Source organism: Linepithema humile, chromosome 5 (assembly GCF_040581485.1).
Source record: "Linepithema humile isolate Giens D197 chromosome 5, Lhum_UNIL_v1.0, whole genome shotgun sequence".
In the NCBI taxonomy this organism is placed as follows: Eukaryota; Metazoa; Arthropoda; class Insecta; order Hymenoptera; family Formicidae; genus Linepithema; species Linepithema humile.
Genome location: NC_090132.1, coordinates 20,682,621 through 20,704,623, shown reverse-complemented (window position 1 = coordinate 20,704,623; position 22,003 = coordinate 20,682,621). Strand labels below are relative to the sequence as shown.

The following is a 22,003-nucleotide window of genomic DNA, read 5'->3' as shown; positions in this document are numbered from 1 at the left end:
TCGAATTTCCGAGCAAATTCAAGTTGATTGCAAAAAGGTTATTTGCTCAAATTTACTATTGTTCAATTTCACCACAGAACTATTTCGTTAAACAGTATGTACATCTTTTAGATTTGTCAAATAACAGATTGACGCAGAGAGTTGTCTAGAAAGTGTTGCAGAGATTTAAAACAATTTAACTTAATTCTCTCATTAGCATTGTTTATGTAACATAATGTCCGCAATAAAGTTCTTCAGCGCTGCATTTACGTTTCTATCGAGCGATAAAAATGTAAATCTAACATTACACAACCAGACGTGTTTTCGGCTCTTGTCTCCGTTTGACCGGATTCGCTGTTTTCCGCGCAGAAACACTTTCAGCGAGACTTTCTTCCCAAACCAAGTTACCGAACAGACTCGCTGATTTATGTAGAACCCGAAGCGAAGAGGCGGAATATCTGCAGTTGCTCGCAGACGATGCAGCGGCCGGCGCGTGCCATGGCACGTTAATCGTACTTTAGCGGAAAGCTCAAGGGACGCGACTCGCGGACAGCGGCCTGGGGTTGTCCCGCAAGTTGAAATATACCACCGGAGGGTATCTTGGGACAAACCGGAATCTCGTCCAACCCGGTCATGCTCGGTGGTCGGAGAAGTCATGGTGGTGGGAATCGCGTGAGGCCGATTGACAAATAACACGACCGGTCGTATCGCACAAACGCGTACAAAGACGGATACCGTACCGGGCTTATGCACAGAGTTGGTTTCCGTCAGAAACCGCTCCGCGCTTGAGAACATAGCCTAAAGGAACCCTAGAGCGATCAATACCTATTGTCAATATACCCCGGCGACGTTATTGAACGCCGGCGACAAATATTGTATTGTCGTACGGTATTAATAAGACGACACGGTGGAAGTTAAAATATTATACACTTTTTCGTGTCGCGAGTATACAGCGGTGGCTAATGTATCAGTTTATCGATGAGGCCTGACGTGTCATTACGAACACCGAACATGACCCGAAGGTATTGATGCCGGCTTTTCACAATGAAATTTATTCCCGACTTTATTTTATTACGCTTCGCGAATCGTAAGAGATTTCTCCGTTTCTCGAGAAATATGAGAGAGTAAAACCGGGATCGTTCCGGGTCTCTGAAAACGGGCGATCTTGTTCCGCGATAAGGAAACTTTTGCCTCTTGATGTCGCCGACATTGAGTGCTAAGTTCGATAAGTTTTGCGTTCTGCAATTTGTAGACGCGAGATACGCCCCAACACACATAGCGCGGCTCGCGCGCACACCGCGCGGAAATGCAAGCGATTGACGACTCTGGGCAGTAAAGTTTAAGTCTTTTTGCCAAAGGCATTTTCTCTTTCAGTGTTTTCTCCTTTCCCGAGACGTTTTTCAACGAAATGTCTTACGCGGCTTAGGTGAAAAGTCAAACTTTTATTCTCTCGAGAAACGACAAGAATAATGGATATTCAGTTATTTAAAACGAATATTCAACATGTCTGTTACGTGAATACTCCACTTTAAGAATATTTTATTATTAGCGTAAGATAATAACCGTACAACGTACTTATTTTTATCTTTTGCACGTGCAGACAATCTCATATGAAGGAAGGGTCAATTTAAATAAGATCTGACATTACTATTACGTCAGTTTTCCGCATTGATTATTTTATACTTTGTGCGATGACCTTTATTTGTTATGCTTATAATCAGTTTAAACGCAGACGCGTTATGTTTTATCATACCTGTCTCGTCTATTTTCATCATTTTGTACGTACATGTACAAAAATTTGTAAAAAAATAAATTATAATTTGAAATGAAAGGATATACGTGCACTTTTCTTTTAATATTTTCTTTTAATAATTAACTGTTGTTAATATTCACAAAGTTAATATTAGTTTTGAATCCGTTTAAATAACCTTTAATTCGTGATAAAATTCAAAATAGAAATCTATTTATAATTTTATGTAATGAAAAATATTTGAAGAGTACAGAAATTAACAAAACATATCGTTGATATTTGATTTGTATATGAACTTTGAACTTTTAAATGTCTTTTTACACGACGATATAAAATTAGAAATGGAATTCTAAAATTGTTAAATTTCCAAAATTATCTCCAATTGTTGTTGTGCTTTATTGTAATTTTTCGATATTGATAGTTTCTTCTCAATGAAGGCAACTGGCTTCGCTAATAATTAATTATTACAATATACTAGCACTATATATATATAGCATCATTTTTTATATTTGCGTGCTTTGTAATAATATACTCATGTCAGAGTATGCGCACATGTTGTATTTTCAAAAACCAGGAAGAGGAAGCTCACTTCTCTAGACACGCAATCGATAAGTAAAACTTTTTGCTTTAATCACTTTAAGGTCGGGAAAATGTCATGTCAAGGGGAAAGACCTTTCACTTTTATACTACACCCTACATATGTTTTATATATATATATATATATATATACACACACACACATATATGTATGTATATATGCTTCGTCCATCGATCGAGCTCAGCCCGCGATACAGTTTGCCGTTTAACCTTTAATCGAATAACGTGGAAATTAAGCGCTACTTAACACTCCACTGGTTAGGAAAATAAGTCGCAATAACAAGATTAACCCTTCGTTTTGCCTGCAAGGCAGACGGGCTACTTGAGGCTACAAAAACTTAATAAACGGGAGTCTATTATTTACTTTCAGCCCACTTATGTGATATTCTAACTGATGCATAAATATTGAGTATTATTGTGTATTGAATATTGTGTATTAAGTAATTTCGTATTTTCCAATAAATAGTATTATTGTTTTAAACAGCATTTTTACGCAACGATAAACACGTATTTAAACGCGTATTTAATTTATGTCTGAATTAAACTTGCCCAATAAAAAAAATAGATTTAAAAAATCCGAAATTACTTATTATACGCAACCCAATATATAAAATATAATTATAAATAATGGAACGTATAATAGAGAATGTTTTGTCAAATTATTGTTTCCAATTCATTATTATTTCGCTGATGTTGGACCATTTATAGCGGTTATTTGCATATTTTAAAATTCATCATCTGATAAAGTTTTAAAACAGATGTAAACCGACTTAACTACCCGCGCTAATACGAATTTGAGAAGATGAAGTATTGAAATTATAATATTGTGCAACAATTTGTCTGAAACGAGGTGAACGCATGTAATGCCGTAAATATTAATGTCATAATTTAGGCAAGCATGTGGGCAAACCATTGTTAAAGAGCCCTCAGGGAAGTTAAACATAGAATAGACTAGAACAAAAGGCAAAGTCTAGAGTATCTAATGATATTGCAGTAAACATTGCCATTCAATGGCTTCAGTTATGCAAGAAAAACACGTTTTTTCCCGATTTACATAGAATGAATACTTAATTAAATAAGTCCAAGTTGCTATTCGGCATTAAAATAGATCCTTATATCATTACAATTTCGCAAATTTATTTGTGAAACTTTAAATCTTGTATAAAAGATCGAACTTCGATTATCGGTGCAATCTTCACGATTGTACAATTTCATAACGCGTCAATTGAATTGTGATTGGTAAACTGTGGATTTTTAACAGACTGGATTTATTTGTGATAAATATAAATTCGCAGAAGCTCTGATGTTAACATAGTGGAAATGCCGATATAACAAAAAGTGAATACACTCTCTCCCGAGAAATATAAAAATGTAAATTGAAAATGCGAAATAACTGAAAAATGCACTACAAATAAATAATAGAATTACATTCCCGTCAATGTTTGATATGTCATATGCAATATATGAAATATAGACGTAAATTGAAATATATTGTTTCGGGGATGTAAATTGTATTAAGCTGCAATTAGATAAATATTCATTTTTTGCTAGATTCCTCTTTTTGCTGATTGCTTTTGCGATTTTATTACGTAATTATCCCTTTCCATAATAAGTACCGACGTAAATAGAGTATCCAAAAATACGAAAAGTACAATTAGCACACTTAATTGCTTGTGATTAAATAATCTTGATAAATAAAATGTCAAAAGTAAACATTAGTAATAAGGTTATTCCTTTTTCAATTAATCGTATAATCTTCGCCTTGATAAAAATTTCGTTTGAAATTTAATTTGCCACGTGGATAGCAAAAGATAAATATTTCTAATTAACTTTTGTCCGAGAAATACATCAATTTGAAATTGTTCAAAGAAGAAAACGTTAATACAAATCTACAGTGTTTTTTCCCCCAACACTTCTTGTACTTAGAAAAATGGCAAGATGTAAGTTACGCGAGTCACGTCGTAATTTGTTGCTTCAAACCGCCGTAAAACGCGCCGTCGCTATTCTAAGAAATAGAACCTTAATATACACGTTAAAGTTTGGAAACTGTGTGTGAGGCAATGTGCATCCAGCAGAAAACATCCGCTACGCCTCACGTATACACGCGTATGTAAAGCAGCCTGGCGAGGTGGAATATTAATGAGTGCGAGAGCGGAATTGTTGGAAGCGACTGGAAAACGTTTCGTTCTACGGAAGTGTATACACGGAAATAGAGTTGAATCCGCTTAAAAAGCAGATTCTAATCTAATCGTTTCGACAAATAATAATTTTTCGCAAGCGCACGAAGAAATTTTCAGCTATTCTGTAGCGGAAATATAAATATCACAAGAATTTTCTTGATATTTTATCGTTTCTTTTGAATTGGAAATTGTTAAAAAAAAATATTATCTTAATATTTTAACTAGATAATATTATAACTCTATGCTATGAAGAGATTTTGCTATAAATTCATGCGTAAAAATACTATATTTCTTAGACTGATATCTAAAAGAGTACTCCGATACTTTGCGATTAAAATAGCTGATGTATTTTGATTTATTGCGATTGGAAAAACATTCAGTAATTCTGGCACACCGTGTGTTTGCATGATTTATGCATATGTCGAAAGAATAATATTGTGATCAATGCAGATTGGTTTACTTGCCTATATCCATCAAGTGAAGCTCGCCGAGATGTCGAGCGGCGTAAAGATGAAGTAATCCGAAGGCGAGCTGCATCCCGGTGGTGAGCAACAGGGCGAGAAAGCCAGCGGCGCAAACCAACCAGCCCCAGCCACCCTCTGGATAGAAATGCGCCCGCATACCGGTGACGTCTATGTCTGATAGAAAAGAGATAATCCTTTTTATATAATTCGGTGATAAATCGCGAAATCGATACCGCAGTACTATCGATAATGGAATATCTCACGACAGGTACGGATTTGGCATTTTGAACGAGTTTTTCGATAAGATAGTCCTGCCAGTTTTACGAAGATGAAGATCATCCTTTGAAAATATGATAATTCGTGATAAATCATGAATTAAGTATTAAAACAATATTGTACGAATCTAACTTATTAATATTTACTATTATGTTATGTAATCTACCTAAGCTTTAGAGTATCAAAAGATTAAAAACTCTTTTATTTTAAATAGGTAGCAATGAAAAAAATGGTAATCTTAATAAAATATCATATCTAGAGCAACCAAATGTTTATTCTTAGTGGCAATGTACTACGAGTATATTAGCCATTATATTTTCTAATTAAAAAATTTAATAACGGTATGGCATATAGGCGCATACTATTTTTTCCGTCGAATATTATAATTCTGAATATTCAAATGTATAATTTCGTAAAGAAAGAAAAAGGGGGAGGATATTATACCTGTACGACGAAGTGCGGGCACGCAGCGATGCAGACTGCGTAAGTCTCCGAGCACCCAATTCGCATTGCCACCAAAGCTTTCGTCACCGTCTATATAACGCAGACGAGTGTCTGAAAGAAAAAGAAAATACCAATTATTCGTGAAACAATTCGAAGTTATCGGAATTCTTACAGTTCTTCAAATGATTCATTTTCGCTCCTCAATTTTTGCTTGAGATTAAACAAAAATCACCGCAAACGTTTTTAAAATAAAATTTGCAAAAAACTCTTTTATCGGGATCCTTATTAAATCTTACAGTCATTGCACGATCACAATTTTTCACGCTAAATTAAAAAGTTTAGTTCTTGAAACAATATTTCTTACGTCAAATTTTCACCGCGCACTGCTGTTAAACATTCGCGACGATCCCTGCGGTTGGCAACGGCGGCGTTGCATGAGACAAGGCGCAAGATGGGCGCAAGAAACTAGTTGAAAGAAACGACGTGAAGAAAGAAAGGAAGGAAAGAGGGAAGGAATAAAGGAAGGAGGAAAGAAGGAAGGAAGGAAGGAAGGAAGAAAGGAAGGAAGGAAGGAAGGAAGGAAGAAAGGAAGGAAGGAAGGAAGGAAGGAAGAGGAAGTAGACGCGAGGGTTAAGTAAATGCACTTTTGAAAGGTGATGGCGCAGGTGGTGGGTTGAAAGGTAACATCACAGGCGTGTAGTCTGTGTAGTCAAAGGACGGTTTGCGAGAGAAGACAGAAGAAGGGTTGATGATCACGAGATAGAAGCGGCCCTGCCTCGTAAAATCGCGAATTCAGATTCAGCCGCAGTCGTTTATCGCAGGGGAAAAAAGTATCCAACTGAATAATGGATAACGCGTGTGGGACTGGTCGCATCGCAACGAGTGTAAACTTTTCCATTAGCGACGTTAAATGTTAAACACACCTGGGTTTTATATCACCACGGCGAGAATCGAATTCAAGTGTGCTCGATAGTTATTTAAATTTGCAAGTCCGGCAGACAGCTCCATCGGTATCGAGTGATTCTGCGATCAGAGCTTAATTAATTTTTTGATTCACTTTAATTGAACACGAAGGATTTGTAATACTTTCCAGGTGAAAATCAATTCTTCTGCTCTGTTTTTTCTTGATGCTTCTCTTCTCGGCGACTGATATTTTCTCTCATTATTCTATCAATTATTTTCACACTTGTTATTCACGCTTTATTTTCGTCCTGGTAATTAAAAGTGAATCCGCGGCGTTCGTAGTTTCTAATTTATTCGCAGGCGGCTTTCATGTTGTATGACAGTTTGATGTCAGTCATAAATTATCGTGGCGCGCTGCACATCAGTAGAAGTAAAATTGTATTTACCGATGCAATTCAATCTCGGCAACTAACATGTTTGTAAGTGGATAAGTTTCCACGCGAGTTCTGTCACTCATTAATGTTTGACGCGTAAAATTATTTAGGTGAGATTATTTGTACAGTGCCACACCGTCGTCGTCGTCGTCGTCGTCGTCGTCATCGTCGTCGTCGCCGTCGTCGTCGTCGCCGCCGCCGTCGTTGTTGACGCGCTTTTAGGAGGGCAAATTAGCAGAGAGGACGAAATATTCTTCATTACCTGCCGCCTAATGAAAACAAGGCACAAAAGGAGCGTGCAGTGAAGAACGCGCTTCCTAATACAACGGGAAGAGAAAAAAGGCGAATGTGCGATGTAGGAGGTATTTTGTCGAAAATGACGCGAGATATATATAGGAATTGTCGAGGATGGCACCAAATGCCGAGAACGAAATTGCCGTGGGACAAGTTACGAAGGTGCCTTCAGGACGTTAGGAAAGGTGCGTCACGTTCGCAAGAAATGCGAACGTGCCGTGTCCTTTGCGGAATCACGGTCGCATTTTCCTGGAACGATGTAGGCGAAACGTCTAAAATCTTGCGCCAAAGAGCATCAAGAATGTGCGATGATTGCAATAAATATACGAGAATCTTTGATATAAAAGAGTTGGAGTGCAGATTTTACATACGCTTTGATTTTATGTATGTATATTGCTATTTTCGATCGAACTTGGCAAAATCTTTACTTCATCATTGTACAAAGTCTCCTACGAGAAGAAATAATCAATAAATGCTTCATTATTATTGTATTATTTGTATTATCAAATCGACAAATTAAAGTAAAATTTTGTATTGATGTTTTGTAGGTTTTCTTTAATTTTTTATTTTTATATTAATCATCAGGTAAAGAAATATTCAACTATTTCTTGCTATTAATAAGCACAGAATAACCGATTCTTTCAGACAAAAAAGGCACAAAGTATGACTTCAATACAAATTACCACTCACATTCAGTACTGTCTGTCGAGATTGAAAACCAATGGTTGACCTACATTTGTGATAGGCATTATTTTCGACGATACATCAATCTCGAAATTTCAAAGTATTCCTTTGACACCGTTAAGTAGAATTGATTCTTATTCTACTGTATCCCGCTATATCTTTTCATCTTGTCCTATTTCTTTCCTCTGCCTTTATTTAGGGATAATACAGATAATAGAAATAATATTGTATCTCATATAGAAGTAAAAGAAATAATATATTCTTTTCTGAAAATTCTAAAATTGCCGATGCGTAGAAACGACATATATCATATGCAATGTAAATAAGTATGTACAAATATTTTACAAGAAACTGCGCAACACATTCTTGATACTTTTCAAATAAATTATTTTCTAAGAAAAGATTTACAAGAAATAACTCGTTCAACAAACATATGATAAATGAAATGTAGAATAATTTCTGCTAATAATAATTTCATCTTGTAGAATAATTTTCTACAAGAAAGGAGATAAATATTCACGATATTATTATAAACTCGAGTGAAGTAAGTTGCTTGACTTTAGATTAATTTAATTTAATTTTGTTTAATTAGAGTGCATTTAATTAAATATCTAAATATCAGCGCAAGTTTACTCTGTACAAACAAAGTAATCTTGGTGTGTATTACATTTGAATTTAACACTTAGACTACCACGTGTGTCATTGGTAATATAGACTCGAATTTCACAACAGTCCTTGCGTATTAAACTTGAATCTAATGCAATTTTCTATCGATACGCTGTCGTCGATTCCCAAGGAACACAATCCTCGCAAAATTATTAAAGGACTAGACGTATCGGTAATATCTATCCAAAATCGATAATAAATAATTTTTTTATGTTAGTAACTTTTGGGCCAAAAATTACTTAGCAGTCGACGCGCGTGCGTGTGTTAATATATAATAATAATTAATCTTTAATATTAAAATTATTCAAGCCAAAAGAAGTGAACGGTAATTCTAAATTATCCGCACAAGTCCAATAAAAATATATGTGCCTAATATAATTGTCAATTTCTAAAGTCTCAAAAGCTTTAAAAATATTCGTAATATTATTTTATATTATTATATAAAATTTATTTACTTGACCCGCTATCTTATGACATAATGGAAGAATAAATATTTTGTTTTTGATAAAACAGAAAAATTCACCAGAGAGCAAGTGACTTAGACCGTTGTCAAAATAAATGTGAACTAAATTCTGTTTACCGATACAACCAACGACATTAATCGGTTGAATTTTCAATTATTCTTCAAAAATGACTTTACGTTATTAGAATGTAGATCGGCGCCACACAAAGTAAATAATAAATTCAATTTTTCAAGAATTAGTCCACTTTCATAATTACTAGCATATATGCATGATCAACGTTCAGAATATATTATAGATCAACATTATTTGACATGTACCTGACTGAAACTGAAAAGTAAACTTACCACCATGATAGGAACTCCCACGATGCGGCGTATATGTCCCATTTTGACCCTCCATACAATGTGTCGGGGTATAATACTGCATGGGATGTTGCATGTAATTATTGGGGGTGCTGGGAACATGTACCGGATGACAATGTATGCATCTTCGCGGTGTCTCGGGCGGAGCCTGCAAGCAAGATAAATTTTCGCGCTTAAGAAGGAGAGGGAGAGAATACGATGTAGAACATTCATGTAGACTATCGTCCATGTTTACTATTATTATTACAAAATATTGCTCCGCGTGGCCGTAATAATGTACGTAATAATGCACAACATTGCCAAAATGCTAATATAATTTGCTCAAGCACGAAAAGCATTTTATTGCAAATTAGATTTACGTGTGTTTTTAGCAAAATTAGAAAACTATGGAGATAATTTTAAAATGTTTTATGATTTTTGTACACAAAAAATAAATATATAACATTATCCTCCAGTGTCAGAAACGTGCTGCTGAATTAAAAACACTAAGAGTATAGAATAAAATCCCGCAATTATCCCCATCAACAATTACAAAAGATGATAGAAATTCGCGAATTAGCTCGGCCGCGCGATACAATCGTGAGCGACGAGTGAACGATTTTATTCACTCACCATGGAATGTTGCGAGCGCAACGATCTTATCGAACCGGTCGGGTGCAAGGACGGCACACTGCCGCCGAAGCTCATGGCTGAGTTCCTGCATCCTGCCGGGGTGGACCATCCCCCGCGCACGCTGGCCGTAGTCCACCCCATACCGTTTCCACAGTCATCCACCAGCATCTTCGTGGCGGACACACCGCGTTTTACGCTTCTGGCATCGCCCAATGTCAATGGGTTGCTTCAATTCGCTCGATGTACTTTATTCATGTCACGTTATCTCCGTCTCGAAGTCCGGTGAAAATTAAATTACATCCTTCTTGCTAGTGTCGCAGTAAAGTTTTCCTCAATTTGGCCCCTGGATTGAACAGCATTAGACGAGTCTTGTCTTGTATGACGAATTATGGGAACGCTCGTTTGACGATACGCACGGAATTTGAATGATATTTTCCATCTTGGTCTGTAAACAAAAAAGAAACACGTTGATCTCTCCTTCTCTTTCTCTCTCTTTCTCCTTGTAATTCTTCTGTTAATAATTGTGTTACAAATCAAATATTTTTGTGCGTATTCAATAATTTGGAAAATATTTCTTTGGACATTTAATAATTTATAAAATTTATTGTATGCGTAAATCATTAAAATTTATCTTCTATTCCAGTCAGATGCACATTATTTGCAACATACTGCGGTAGATATAATTTATTATTTGAATAGCATGTTTAATGGTAGATACGTCAATACATATCATGCAGCATCATATCATGAAAATCACGATCTTCATTTTAACGAAAAAGAAGTTTTATTGCTCGAAGTAATGTGAAATTATGCATTTCTGCACTGCTAATAAATTAACTTTGCGTTAAATTAATTACAGATATCTCGGACGAAATTGTGAAATATGCACAAATATGTGATGAATGTAATCACCACAGCATACTGTAATAATTGTTGTTATATAGCAAATAGAAAGCGTAAAATTGTCATTAAATTTAATGATTACATTATTATGCATCAAATACCGAAAAGAAGATAATCACTAGCGTCACAAAGATCAAATATAAAAAATCAGATATGTGAATCACGAGTGGAATTTTTTTTGGAATAAATCTTATTTATACACGAAGATTTAGAAGCATAAATGTTATATGTATGTATCTCCTCCGGTAAGAGCCGATGAGGATAACATTTATATCAAATACATATCAGATGTGTACGTGCAAGTTATTTTACTCAAAATTATATTAACATTATTTACTTAGAATTATATGCCGAAAACATTTTATTTCACCAATTAAATTTAATTAATATATTGTAGTATTCAGATAATTCTACAGTTTTAATAAATTAATTAATTAATATTATAAACAATAAATAAATTAATAATTAAATAAATAAATTTAACAAGCAATAAATCTTTCAGTAAAATGTTTGTTTTCATTAATTTATATGAAAATTACGCGGCCTACATTCAACATTTTCAAATTCAATTTTTCAAGAATCAATTTAATTAATTAATTAATAATTACGAAAACGTTAAATATTCGTTCTATTATAATTACATATCAGGGTTAAAACTTAAAATATAAAATTACGACTTCAAGATATACATCACATATATAAAATTAGATTCATAAAATATAATATTAAAAATAAAATGTATATGTGTATGCTGTAAAATTTTGTTGTTTTATTATTCCTCAAAAACACAATTCGAAAAGAAACTTCATTTTTAATCGGTTGAAGTTAAAATCATCTGTATTTGCTCTTTCAATCTTGTATACTACAATAAGTCATAGCTGGATTTTCCATCAGCCTAGATACATTTCTATGTTGCAGCGTAGACTTGTGTTGCCTATTTGTTGCCATGCATAGTTTTATAGTAGTTTTACATATATTACTCTTGTTAATTAAAAATATTATAATCTATTGAGTTCTGCAATAAGCAATTTCGGATTTTTCAAATAAATCTGTCCACTTTTTTGTCAAATTAAATAAAAATTGTCGAAATTGTAATCAAGTTTCGTTTGTATCACAATTTTTTTAAGCGAGCTGCATAAAAAACCAATAAGACCATCTATTGAAAAATCCGAAATTATTTATTACACAATCCAACGTATAAAATTGTTGGCATATGTAACAAATTGTAATAATGTTATAGGTATCTTTCCCTGATAGCACAGAAGGTTTCGGTTATGTTGCAGATATATAACAGAGATATAACAAAGTCTCTGTTATGTCTCTGCAACATAACGCAACATAACCGAAACCTTCTGTGCTATCAGGGTTGCTTTGTATTAAATAGCTCTATCAATATCAAATTTATTTCTTCCTTATTTATCTTATCTATAAAAGTAATAAAAATAACGCTTTAAAAATAAAACTTTTAAAAAAAAAAAATCTATTTTTAGAACTGATTTTACCGTCTTATAGACAAAATAAGTGGTAATTTTTCAGTGGCCTCATACGTATATCGAAATGAATAATATGATGAATAATGGATGCTGCGCCGAGATGTGCAGCATTAGACTATTTGTACCACCTAGCATATCGAGTCTTCCGACGTTGCAATTTTTATCTCGCAAGATTTATGCCTTCCGTCGCACGCCACTGATCCTTCGGCTCGTTCTATTTCAAGCTCGGTATCATAACCGCGACGTATAGTGAAGTCTCGCAATAAGAATAACAGTGCTGAAAACAAACGGCAGATTTGTATCCGCCGCTGGCGTTTCGGCGTATATTTCAATTCTCGCGTCGACGGCAAGCGTCGCCGGGAAGAGGGGAGAATTTTCGCGATATCCCTCGCAAGAATGTCACGGCTATAAATCCTTTCACAAAGCACTTTTTAATCGACGCAGCTAAATGGATGAAGCTCCAGAAACGCGTGACACCGGCAACGCGTCGTGTTACTCTCTGTGAAAAAAAAAATTAACGCGCGGCAAATGTCCTTGATAACCCATAAAACTGCAATATTTTTATCAGCATAATTTCAAAGCGGTTTTTTTTAATGCTTTATGATCTAGCGACACATGCATAAAATGTATAAAAAGCAAAAGGAGAAATATGTTAATCTTTGTAACTAACTTGGTTTTCGACGAGGATATAATCCTTGTCGAAAAAGGTGTACAATCTCGTAGAGAGAATTTTAAACATAAATCAAATTTAATCGACGAGATAACTCGTATTGATTTTTACTAAACAAATAGACTTCAAATAGCTTCCAGAGAATGAAGCTCTGTCAGCACATTTCAGCTTTCACATGCATTTTCAGTATAAGCCATTTTCAGATTTCTGTTATATTTTCAGTACAATCGATAGTTATTGTTATAGTTGTGAACATTCATTGTTATTATTACGGTATACACGTTGCAACTTGATATGTTCTGCTATCTCTCATAGTTAAATTAAATTTACAAGAAAATATGAAAAAAGAAATTGCACGTGTGATTTGAAACGACATTAATTGTTTGAGTGTCAGGAAAGATCACAAAGAATATATATACATATTATATAAATGTCACGCAAGATAATAGACATGCAAATATGCTCGTTTTTCTATCGCGATTGTCAGGACTCGACTGAATATTACTAAATCGATTTTTACAAGTAATATATAAAAGTTAAATATAAAAAAATATATACAAAAAATTATTTATAGGCAAATGTAAATAAAGAAGCGTGATCGCGCACTCAAATGGTTGATTTTATTCAGTTAATTTTGGCTGTTTTTATTCAGTTAATTTTAAGTATAATTAAATATGTGTTATCTTCACATGCCTACCTTAAACATTTAATTTGAAAACATTAATAATGTGCATAGTTTAACGCTACAAAATAATTAATTGAGAAAGTTATATAAATATTCTACGTACGTTATTTCAGTGTTATAATGTAACAAACTAAATGTACAATAAATGAAAAATCTATTTTATTACGCCAAACCATAATAATGATCGAAACGTACAATTTGCGTATAACAATAATCGAGGTTATAACGAAATGCATTTTATGCAAGGCAGTAAGTTTAATGCAAATGCACTTGAGTTTTCATTGCGACTATCAGAACTTGAATAATCATTATTAAGTCAAAGTTCTTTCTTTCATTTTTGTAAGAGGTACAAGTAAGAACTCATGCACAAGTAAGAAGTAATTATTCATATAAAACGAAAGAACGTGAACGCGTTTCTTAATACTCAAACGACTGATATTGTTTCTTTTAATTTCGTTTTATTTTAGATATTATTTTTAATTATTTTAAACAGAATATTACTTTCTTATGCCTAATTTGACAAAACTTCTGATCTGAAAAGATTGATATTGCATAAAATCTTATACAAGAAAAAAATACAATTATTTTAAAAAGATAAATAAATTTATTAACATGACATGTATGTTTCTCATTGTTTGCAAACTAAATATACGACAAATGAAAAACATATTTCATTATGCCAAACCGCAATAATTGACGAAATATACTTGTGCCGCAACAATAAGCGAAGTCTAATTATAACGAAATGCATTTTATGGCAAGGACGGCCTTCGTAAATATGTTTCGGATTTTCATATGTTGCCAAGCTAATATGAAATAACATTGTAATTAGCGGCAAATGAGTACGCGTAAACGCATATCGAGAAATAGGCTTGTTTCCAAGCAAATATAGCAGCACTGTGCAATTATCGTTTATGCATGCAGTCACAAAATTAACCCGGTAAGCGCAATCGCTTTATTGTGCATGACCTACGCTTACATTGCCTTGCTGCTTTTGTCAGGTTCTATGATCCACGTAATGCATTTTGTAATATAATTGATTGTACTAATGTAATCTCGTTCCTTCAAAACGCATTATTGAAAGATAATAAATGTGATTCGTTTAAAATATACGCACACTTATATTGCTTGAAAAATTAACCCTCTAATATCATACACGGAGAAAATTTTATATCAAAAATTACTATGCACGGTAGTAGCTGCGGACCATGAAGGAGTTATAAAAATTTTTACTATGTTTTTTACATGTAAAACATAGTAAAATTTTCGGCTCGCGGCTTCATGATCCACGGTTAATGCTGTACATAATAATTTTTTATATAAAATTTTCTCCGTGTATTTTTCTGATTTCCGTAAATCTGATTTTTAATACGGAAAGCATCACTTTGCCACTATTATTTTATATAATTAAAATTTTTCACCAATATTCAATCATTTTGAACTTTGAAACGTTTCAAGATTTAAATGGATATCTAAATTACGGATTAAAATAACATCAGTTGACAGATTTTTCTTAAATATGTATATTTAAAGATATACACAGGCGTAATTTAAAATTGTTCTTGTTAATAATGTAACAATGAAACATTAAACAAGTAAAATCTAAAAATAAAATATTTAATATCGCGCTATTTGTCAGGATTATTTGACGAGCGCGCAAAAGATGAAGACAGTCTGCTGCTGGATGCAACGAAAAGATGCGTGTTGACACATAGGATACTGAATTTCAGTCTAGCCATCAAGATCACGAAATGGGAAGTCCGTGTGGCGGTACGTAGGGGGTGATAGCGAACGAAGAGTAATCCCACTAGATTGAATCCGCCACCGAGCTCGAGCAACGAACTACGCGACCATAGTGTGATGATCGTGTAACCATCGCCGTCGCGGGCCGACATTCGGCTCATCATTTCACGCTCACCACGTCATTTCCTCCTAATTTTCTATGAAAACATTCCTGCAAGGTGGATATGTGAGCGCGAACAAAAGATATCGTTACCGTCAATCCTCTCGAGTCTCTGTCTTGCAACGTGAAGACTGAAATACCATGCGGGTTTATGCAGACAGCTGGGACAATGCCAAGAGCGCAGATGCTTCGCAAACTCTGCGAATCATTAAGGGACGCGCGATGACGCCTGTCTCGTTATAGGGAAATTACTTCCGTTTGTATGTACAAGCGAAAGGTCTGTTTTCATAAACATTAATTAAGGTTAATTGAGGATTAAGTGATACTCCGTATCTTGTTGTTGGTGCAGAGTTAATTGCTTCCGCTGCACATAATCGATGTTCATTAAACATTAGTTACGCTTAATTAAAAATTAAGCAACTCCCCGACCTTTCCCAAAGGTACGAAAACAAATCTAGAATTCCTACAGAAATTTACACAATTTGAGAATATTGTTCAATTATTGGTCTAAATAAGTCTGTAAAGTAGAACAATTTTAGACCAGGACCATTCAGACTCAGAATTTTCAATTTTCTCAATTACTGCCCATTTAGAAAATATCTAAGAAAAACTTGACAAATTGGAAAAATTTCGAGCAATTTGTGGTTGAAATCGGCATTAAAAAAATTTTGAAATAGGGTTCACTGCGGTATTAAATAAAATGCTTCCGTAATTGGGACAAAACGTACGGGTGCACCAAGCTGGTTCTCGACGTGGCCGCAACGTGAAACTGACACCTTGTCAGCTGAAATAGTTAAAATGTAAATGCTCTTGGCCGCAAAACGTGTGAGCTCTTTAATTTAACGTGCTTGCCATTAGCCAAAAGATATCTCACAGTCGCAATCTTAACTTGATAAGTATGGAATATTTTTCATAGCTATAAATTACTGTGTTTAGCTCTGAAATATATTGATCAATTTATTAGATATTTTCTTATTAGAATTTAACATTAATACAAATAAAAGAACAAAAAAAAACCGTTTTAATTAATCTTTTGGATATTTTTGTATGCAATAAATTGAAAAGCTATGTTTAACTATGTTCAATTTTTAACCATTTTCATCAATCAACTATAATAGTTCTAATTTTTAACTTATAATTTCTTATATCATATTAACAATTACAAACATTGCGCGTAAGGTCATGAAAATATTCATATAATAAATATTCTAAATAAAAAATATTTTTTTCCAAAATAGCTGAAGTTCTTATCGCAATAAATAATTCTGTATTTTGTCAAAAATATAATAATTGTATTCTATTGATTCATCTAATGTAATTTATAATTATTCTGTACTATTGCGAGTTATATATTTAATGTGTTGATTTCTACCATGCCAAAAATGAGAAAAACAACACGGATTGCGCTCCTCTGTTAAATATTAAATATTTGGACAAGCTATCAGCGCTCTACATCAAGGCGTCATATCGTAGCAATCTCCGCATTCGCGGCAGCTGATGCCGAAATGCATTATTGACCGGTCGGAGAATAAAGTAGCTATTGAATCACGAGTTATCTATTTATTACAGATCACCGCGCGATTCGACACGTTTCTCATTGATCGCTGCATTATGAATATCTCACCGCTCGCGGTTGCGATTAAACATACGCCATCTGCGACTAAATATTCGTGAGCGATTGTGGAGTTTCGCGATTGATTAATTACAATTTTATGCGGATTAATTATTTATTAGACGGCCATTTCATTAATTCGTCGTATTATTCGTATCTTTATTAATTGATTATCCTCTTCTCGTTAAGAGTCAATTTATCAGATGAATTTAAAATTCAAGAATTTCAGAATAAATCATTGATTTAAAAACTGTGTTTGCAATCGCACAGTACAATAATTGCATGCTAAAAATTTTCAACTAAAATTTCAACTTTTATCATACGTAGTTATTTATTTAAAACGCGTATTTCATAGGATTTAAAATGTACATGAAATATGTACATGAAAAGATAAAATTTTAGTACAAAATATTAGTAATAACGCAACTATAAATAAATTAGGTAATGCAAAAGCATGTAAAATGTTTAACACGTCAAATTTTATGAAAAGTGTAAAATATTATTATAATATACGTAAAAGGTACATGAAAAATATTGTTATAAGAAATACATAACTCGGCGCTAATAGTATCCTGCGAAAGAAAAATTGTATCCGTAACTCATTAATTTATAAATGACTTTCTTTGTCTTTACAAATGCGGTATTACGTTTACGGTTTTAATAGGTTTCGCACTCTCACGCTTACACGTAACAGCAATACGAATAAATTATTTCCTTAACTGATTGTTAATCTACGGAAATTGCTCCTCACACTGTGATAGCGAATCGTTTGACCACGCGTGTGTTTTCATTACTACTTGCAAAAGAGCATTTAAACGCGACCGTGGGAAATCAATATCCGTTATTCGGACGAGAATGCATTCCTGCTCTCATCTTTTTCAGCATGCCAATCGATAAAACTCATGACCCACATCCACCACAAGTGCTCTCGATACGGTTAAGACGTAGAGATTCTAATTGCCGATACGCGCGTCCTATTCATCTTCATCGGATTGACCGTGTGCATCATGAGCTTGGGGATAAACCGCGAGCAGTGATGAGCTCCGGCCGATATCGACTTGCAAATTTCAAGCGAAGCCGCAATACAGGCCGCTCGCGCAAAAGAAGCCGTCGTGTTCTCCGAAACTATTAAAATTGCGAACGAGCTTCGCGGAAATTGAAAGAAGTCTCGTGCAAACGTTGATCTGCATGAATAAATGGTTGTCTCTTCTGCAAAACAATTTTTTCTCTTTTTATCGTTTAATACAACACGCATGGAGTATGGCATATGATTAACAGCGAATTACAATAATACAGATTTACTCGGACTAACGATGAATTATACATTATTTATTGCCTCCGATAACCGAATGTTCGGTAATGAGAATATTATTTTTTATGCGAATGAATATTAAAACATATATGAATCATGTTTCAGAACCATTAATTGCATTATTGGAAAATATTGCGATGTAAAATTTATCCACCATCCTAATTACTCCCACCGGCACCTAATAATTCATAATCGATAAAGGAATAATAAACAACCAGCGCAGATCCCTGCTCGATATTTCATTCCGGGGGTAAGGTATTTTCGATTTTATGATATGCGCTACCGAATTGATACCTCCCTCAAGAAAACTGATATTTCGCTGAAGCGTGTTGCATTGGACAGGGAATAGCTCGCGGAAGATTGATGTACGTGCTTCAAGTACCTGAGTAATGCTTGAGAGAAATCGAGAGCCGGGAAGAGGAGAAGGAGGGAGAAAGAGAGTATCAGTAGCTGTCGCTAATCACAGGCGTATCTTCGAGATTGGAGTGTTCCTAAAGGTAATTAGGCCGTTAAACCAAGCGCGAACGAGTCGATACACGCCGCAAGACCAATAAGGACATCGGCGGCGGCTTTGAATGGAGGCGTATTATTGATTTCATCCCGCGGATGCCTCGTTCGCTCCTTTCCGTACAGGATGCCCCAAAAGTCGCGAAAGATCGCCGGCGGCATCGACGCGAGTCGATGAAGCTCGACAGACGAAATGCAAACATGCGCTTGGCGTGTTCGGTCCCCGTCAAAGTACACAGAAAGTAACAGCCGTTACACGGCTGAATAGATATGCAATGATCGCGGAGTGATTGCGAAAGCACAATATGATTGCAATGCGCGATGCAATTTCTGCGGAATTTGTACGGTTCGGGAATCTCGAAAATTTAATTAAATTGAGATCACCGCAGTTACAGAGCGATCAGTCGCTACTCCGCCGACTTGTTTCAAATGTCCGTTGTCGGAGCGACCCGCGAGATATTTTGGCACGAATATATAACGTCGGTGGGCTTATCGATGGGATACATATCTCGGAAAAATTGATAAAGTCCTTGACGATTCCTTCACTCCTATGGATAAAGGGTGCGAAGGGATCGAAGATGCTCGTCCTGACGTTATTAAAGCGGGTTTATCGGTTTCCTACGTCCTTACGCTTCGGAAGCAATTTGCGTTTCGCACCAGACGGCTTTTCCTACATACATATTCGAGCGATACAATATTTTCGTTTTTTTCTTATTTATATCCGAGTGATAATATGTACAAAGTGTCTCAAAATTCGTGATTTTTAAAAATTATAGCGCAAAAGTTGATAAAAGTTGATCAAAAGTCTTTGCAACTTTTTATTCTATATAACAAATTTTCGACATATAAGGATTTGTGAAAAGATTTGTTACATAAAATAATATGATAAAATTGATATCTAGAGAATGCTTCCCCTCTTACCGCCTGCCCCGACAAAATACCGAGCAAACCACTTTAAGCTGTCCAATCATAAGCTACATTTATAATAGATAACTAGCTGCCCGTGCATTGTGTATACCATCTGGTATAATGATCGCGCTCATTAATACTAGACAAAAGATTGCGTTACTCTCGGCTTACGCAACCACCACGGTGATCCATGAATATATTGATTGCAAATTAGTGCGCATAAGCGGACGATAATTATTTTTTGTCTAGCGCTAATGAACGTATGAAGTATGCAATCATTAACACTGTTATACGCGCCACTCAGGCGGCTATTTAAAAATAGTTTGTAATTAAGCTTTAAAAAAGTATTGTTTTTTGAATAAAAAATAATAAAGACTTCTATCAACTAATTTTTTAAGAATTTTCTCACTATAATATTTTGATTCGTGAATTTTAAGATATTCTATATTTAATATGCGATATGATTATAAAACTCGTTGAACTCATTACAATAATTTCCTTTTCATAATTGTTTAAGATATCTGCAGTGTTATAAATAAAAATATCATTACGTTTGCATTACGTTTGCTTGTTCTGTGAAAAGTAAAAATTGCTAAATACTTTAGTTTATTGTTTAAATGCGCCTGATATTTAATTAATTTTGCAATTACGTAACAAGTTTTGTAATAAATAATTGCATATAATTGCAATTGTATTTTTAAATAAATGTATTTACTGAAATTGGTTATTAAATTAAATATTGCAATTTGAAAATAATTAAAGATTTTCTTGTAAACGTAAAAACTGATTTATTTAATGCAAGTGACTAAAAAAAAAGAATAAAAAAGTATCTCTACATTTTCAGTTACATTAATAAAAATAGATTTACACACTTTTATACCAAAATAGTGATAATTCAACGAGTTTTGTCATAGTGCATAATTTACTTCCGCTGTCCGTGGCCACAAAAATTATGTACTAACATTCTAAAAATAAATATGGAGTAAAAAATTGAACAGCAAAATAAAAAATTTTAATGTAAATATAGAAACATCGTTCATATACTTTCTACAATTTTAGATGTGATAAATTTTGCAACTACGGATGCATACAACAACGACGTGTAAATTAATTGCTTCGCTAATTGGGCTAACTAACACAAGTAATATTTTTATTTCATACAAGTTTGGCAACACAATGTAACAGTTTGTCGACGTCAAATAAGCTAAATGCTGGATTTTCCAAGCTTCTAGAGCTTATGTGCGTTCTATGCATATAAAAACACTTATTTTTATTAAACATTAATCTAACAAAGAATAAAACTCGTTATTTTCATCCTATATAATATAGTATTATGCTCACATTAATATCTTGCTAATCTGATTAAAGGCTGTTTTCACAAAATTCGGCAAAATAAAAAATTTTCAAAAAATATATTTTATATTATGTTATTAATCATCTTTTATATGAATATATCCACGCGAAATATGTCGAACGTTATTCTGTCATTGTCCAAGTAATTTGACTATTGTTGATAATACATAAATTTTCTATTTCTTAACAATGCGTATGTGCAAAAATAACTAATAAAATGTAGAATAAAGATATTTTTTATTTCATAATTCTCGAGTTTTGTAAAGATCTGGTCCTCTTAACTACATACAATTTGAGAACATGGAAGAATTATTGGGGCGATTATATGTGCGAATTGTACAATTCCGGTTAAACCACTGACTGAAGATTTCAAAGTGGTGAACAAACAAGTCGCTATTTGTCTTCCGTCGTCGTTCGCGCTGTTCGTTATCCTGTCTATTCGTGGCCACGAGGAACGAAAGAAAGAGTAGAGCCATGGGCAGTCGACGACTCGGAATTAATCCGATTGCTCTTCGATCTTCACGCGCAGCTGAATGCGGCCGAATTA

The 22,003-nt window shown here is 34.1% G+C and overlaps 1 protein-coding gene across 2 annotated transcripts in view; it reads right to left on the bottom strand.

The window, feature by feature from the left end:
* LOC105679617 (monocarboxylate transporter 11-like) overlaps positions 1-22,003 on the bottom strand; it is a 95,431-nt gene that overhangs the window by 48,725 nt on the left and 24,703 nt on the right. For both annotated transcript variants that reach the window (XM_012379750.2, XM_067355111.1), the window contains exons 2-5: positions 10,110-10,554; positions 9,480-9,645; positions 5,691-5,801; positions 4,971-5,144 (exon numbers count right to left, since the gene is read on the bottom strand). In XM_012379750.2, coding sequence (XP_012235173.1) covers positions 4,971-5,144; positions 5,691-5,801; positions 9,480-9,645; positions 10,110-10,277 — 619 coding nt within the window. In that variant the 5' untranslated portion in view covers positions 10,278-10,554. The remainder of the gene's footprint in view (positions 1-4,970; positions 5,145-5,690; positions 5,802-9,479; positions 9,646-10,109; positions 10,555-22,003) is intronic.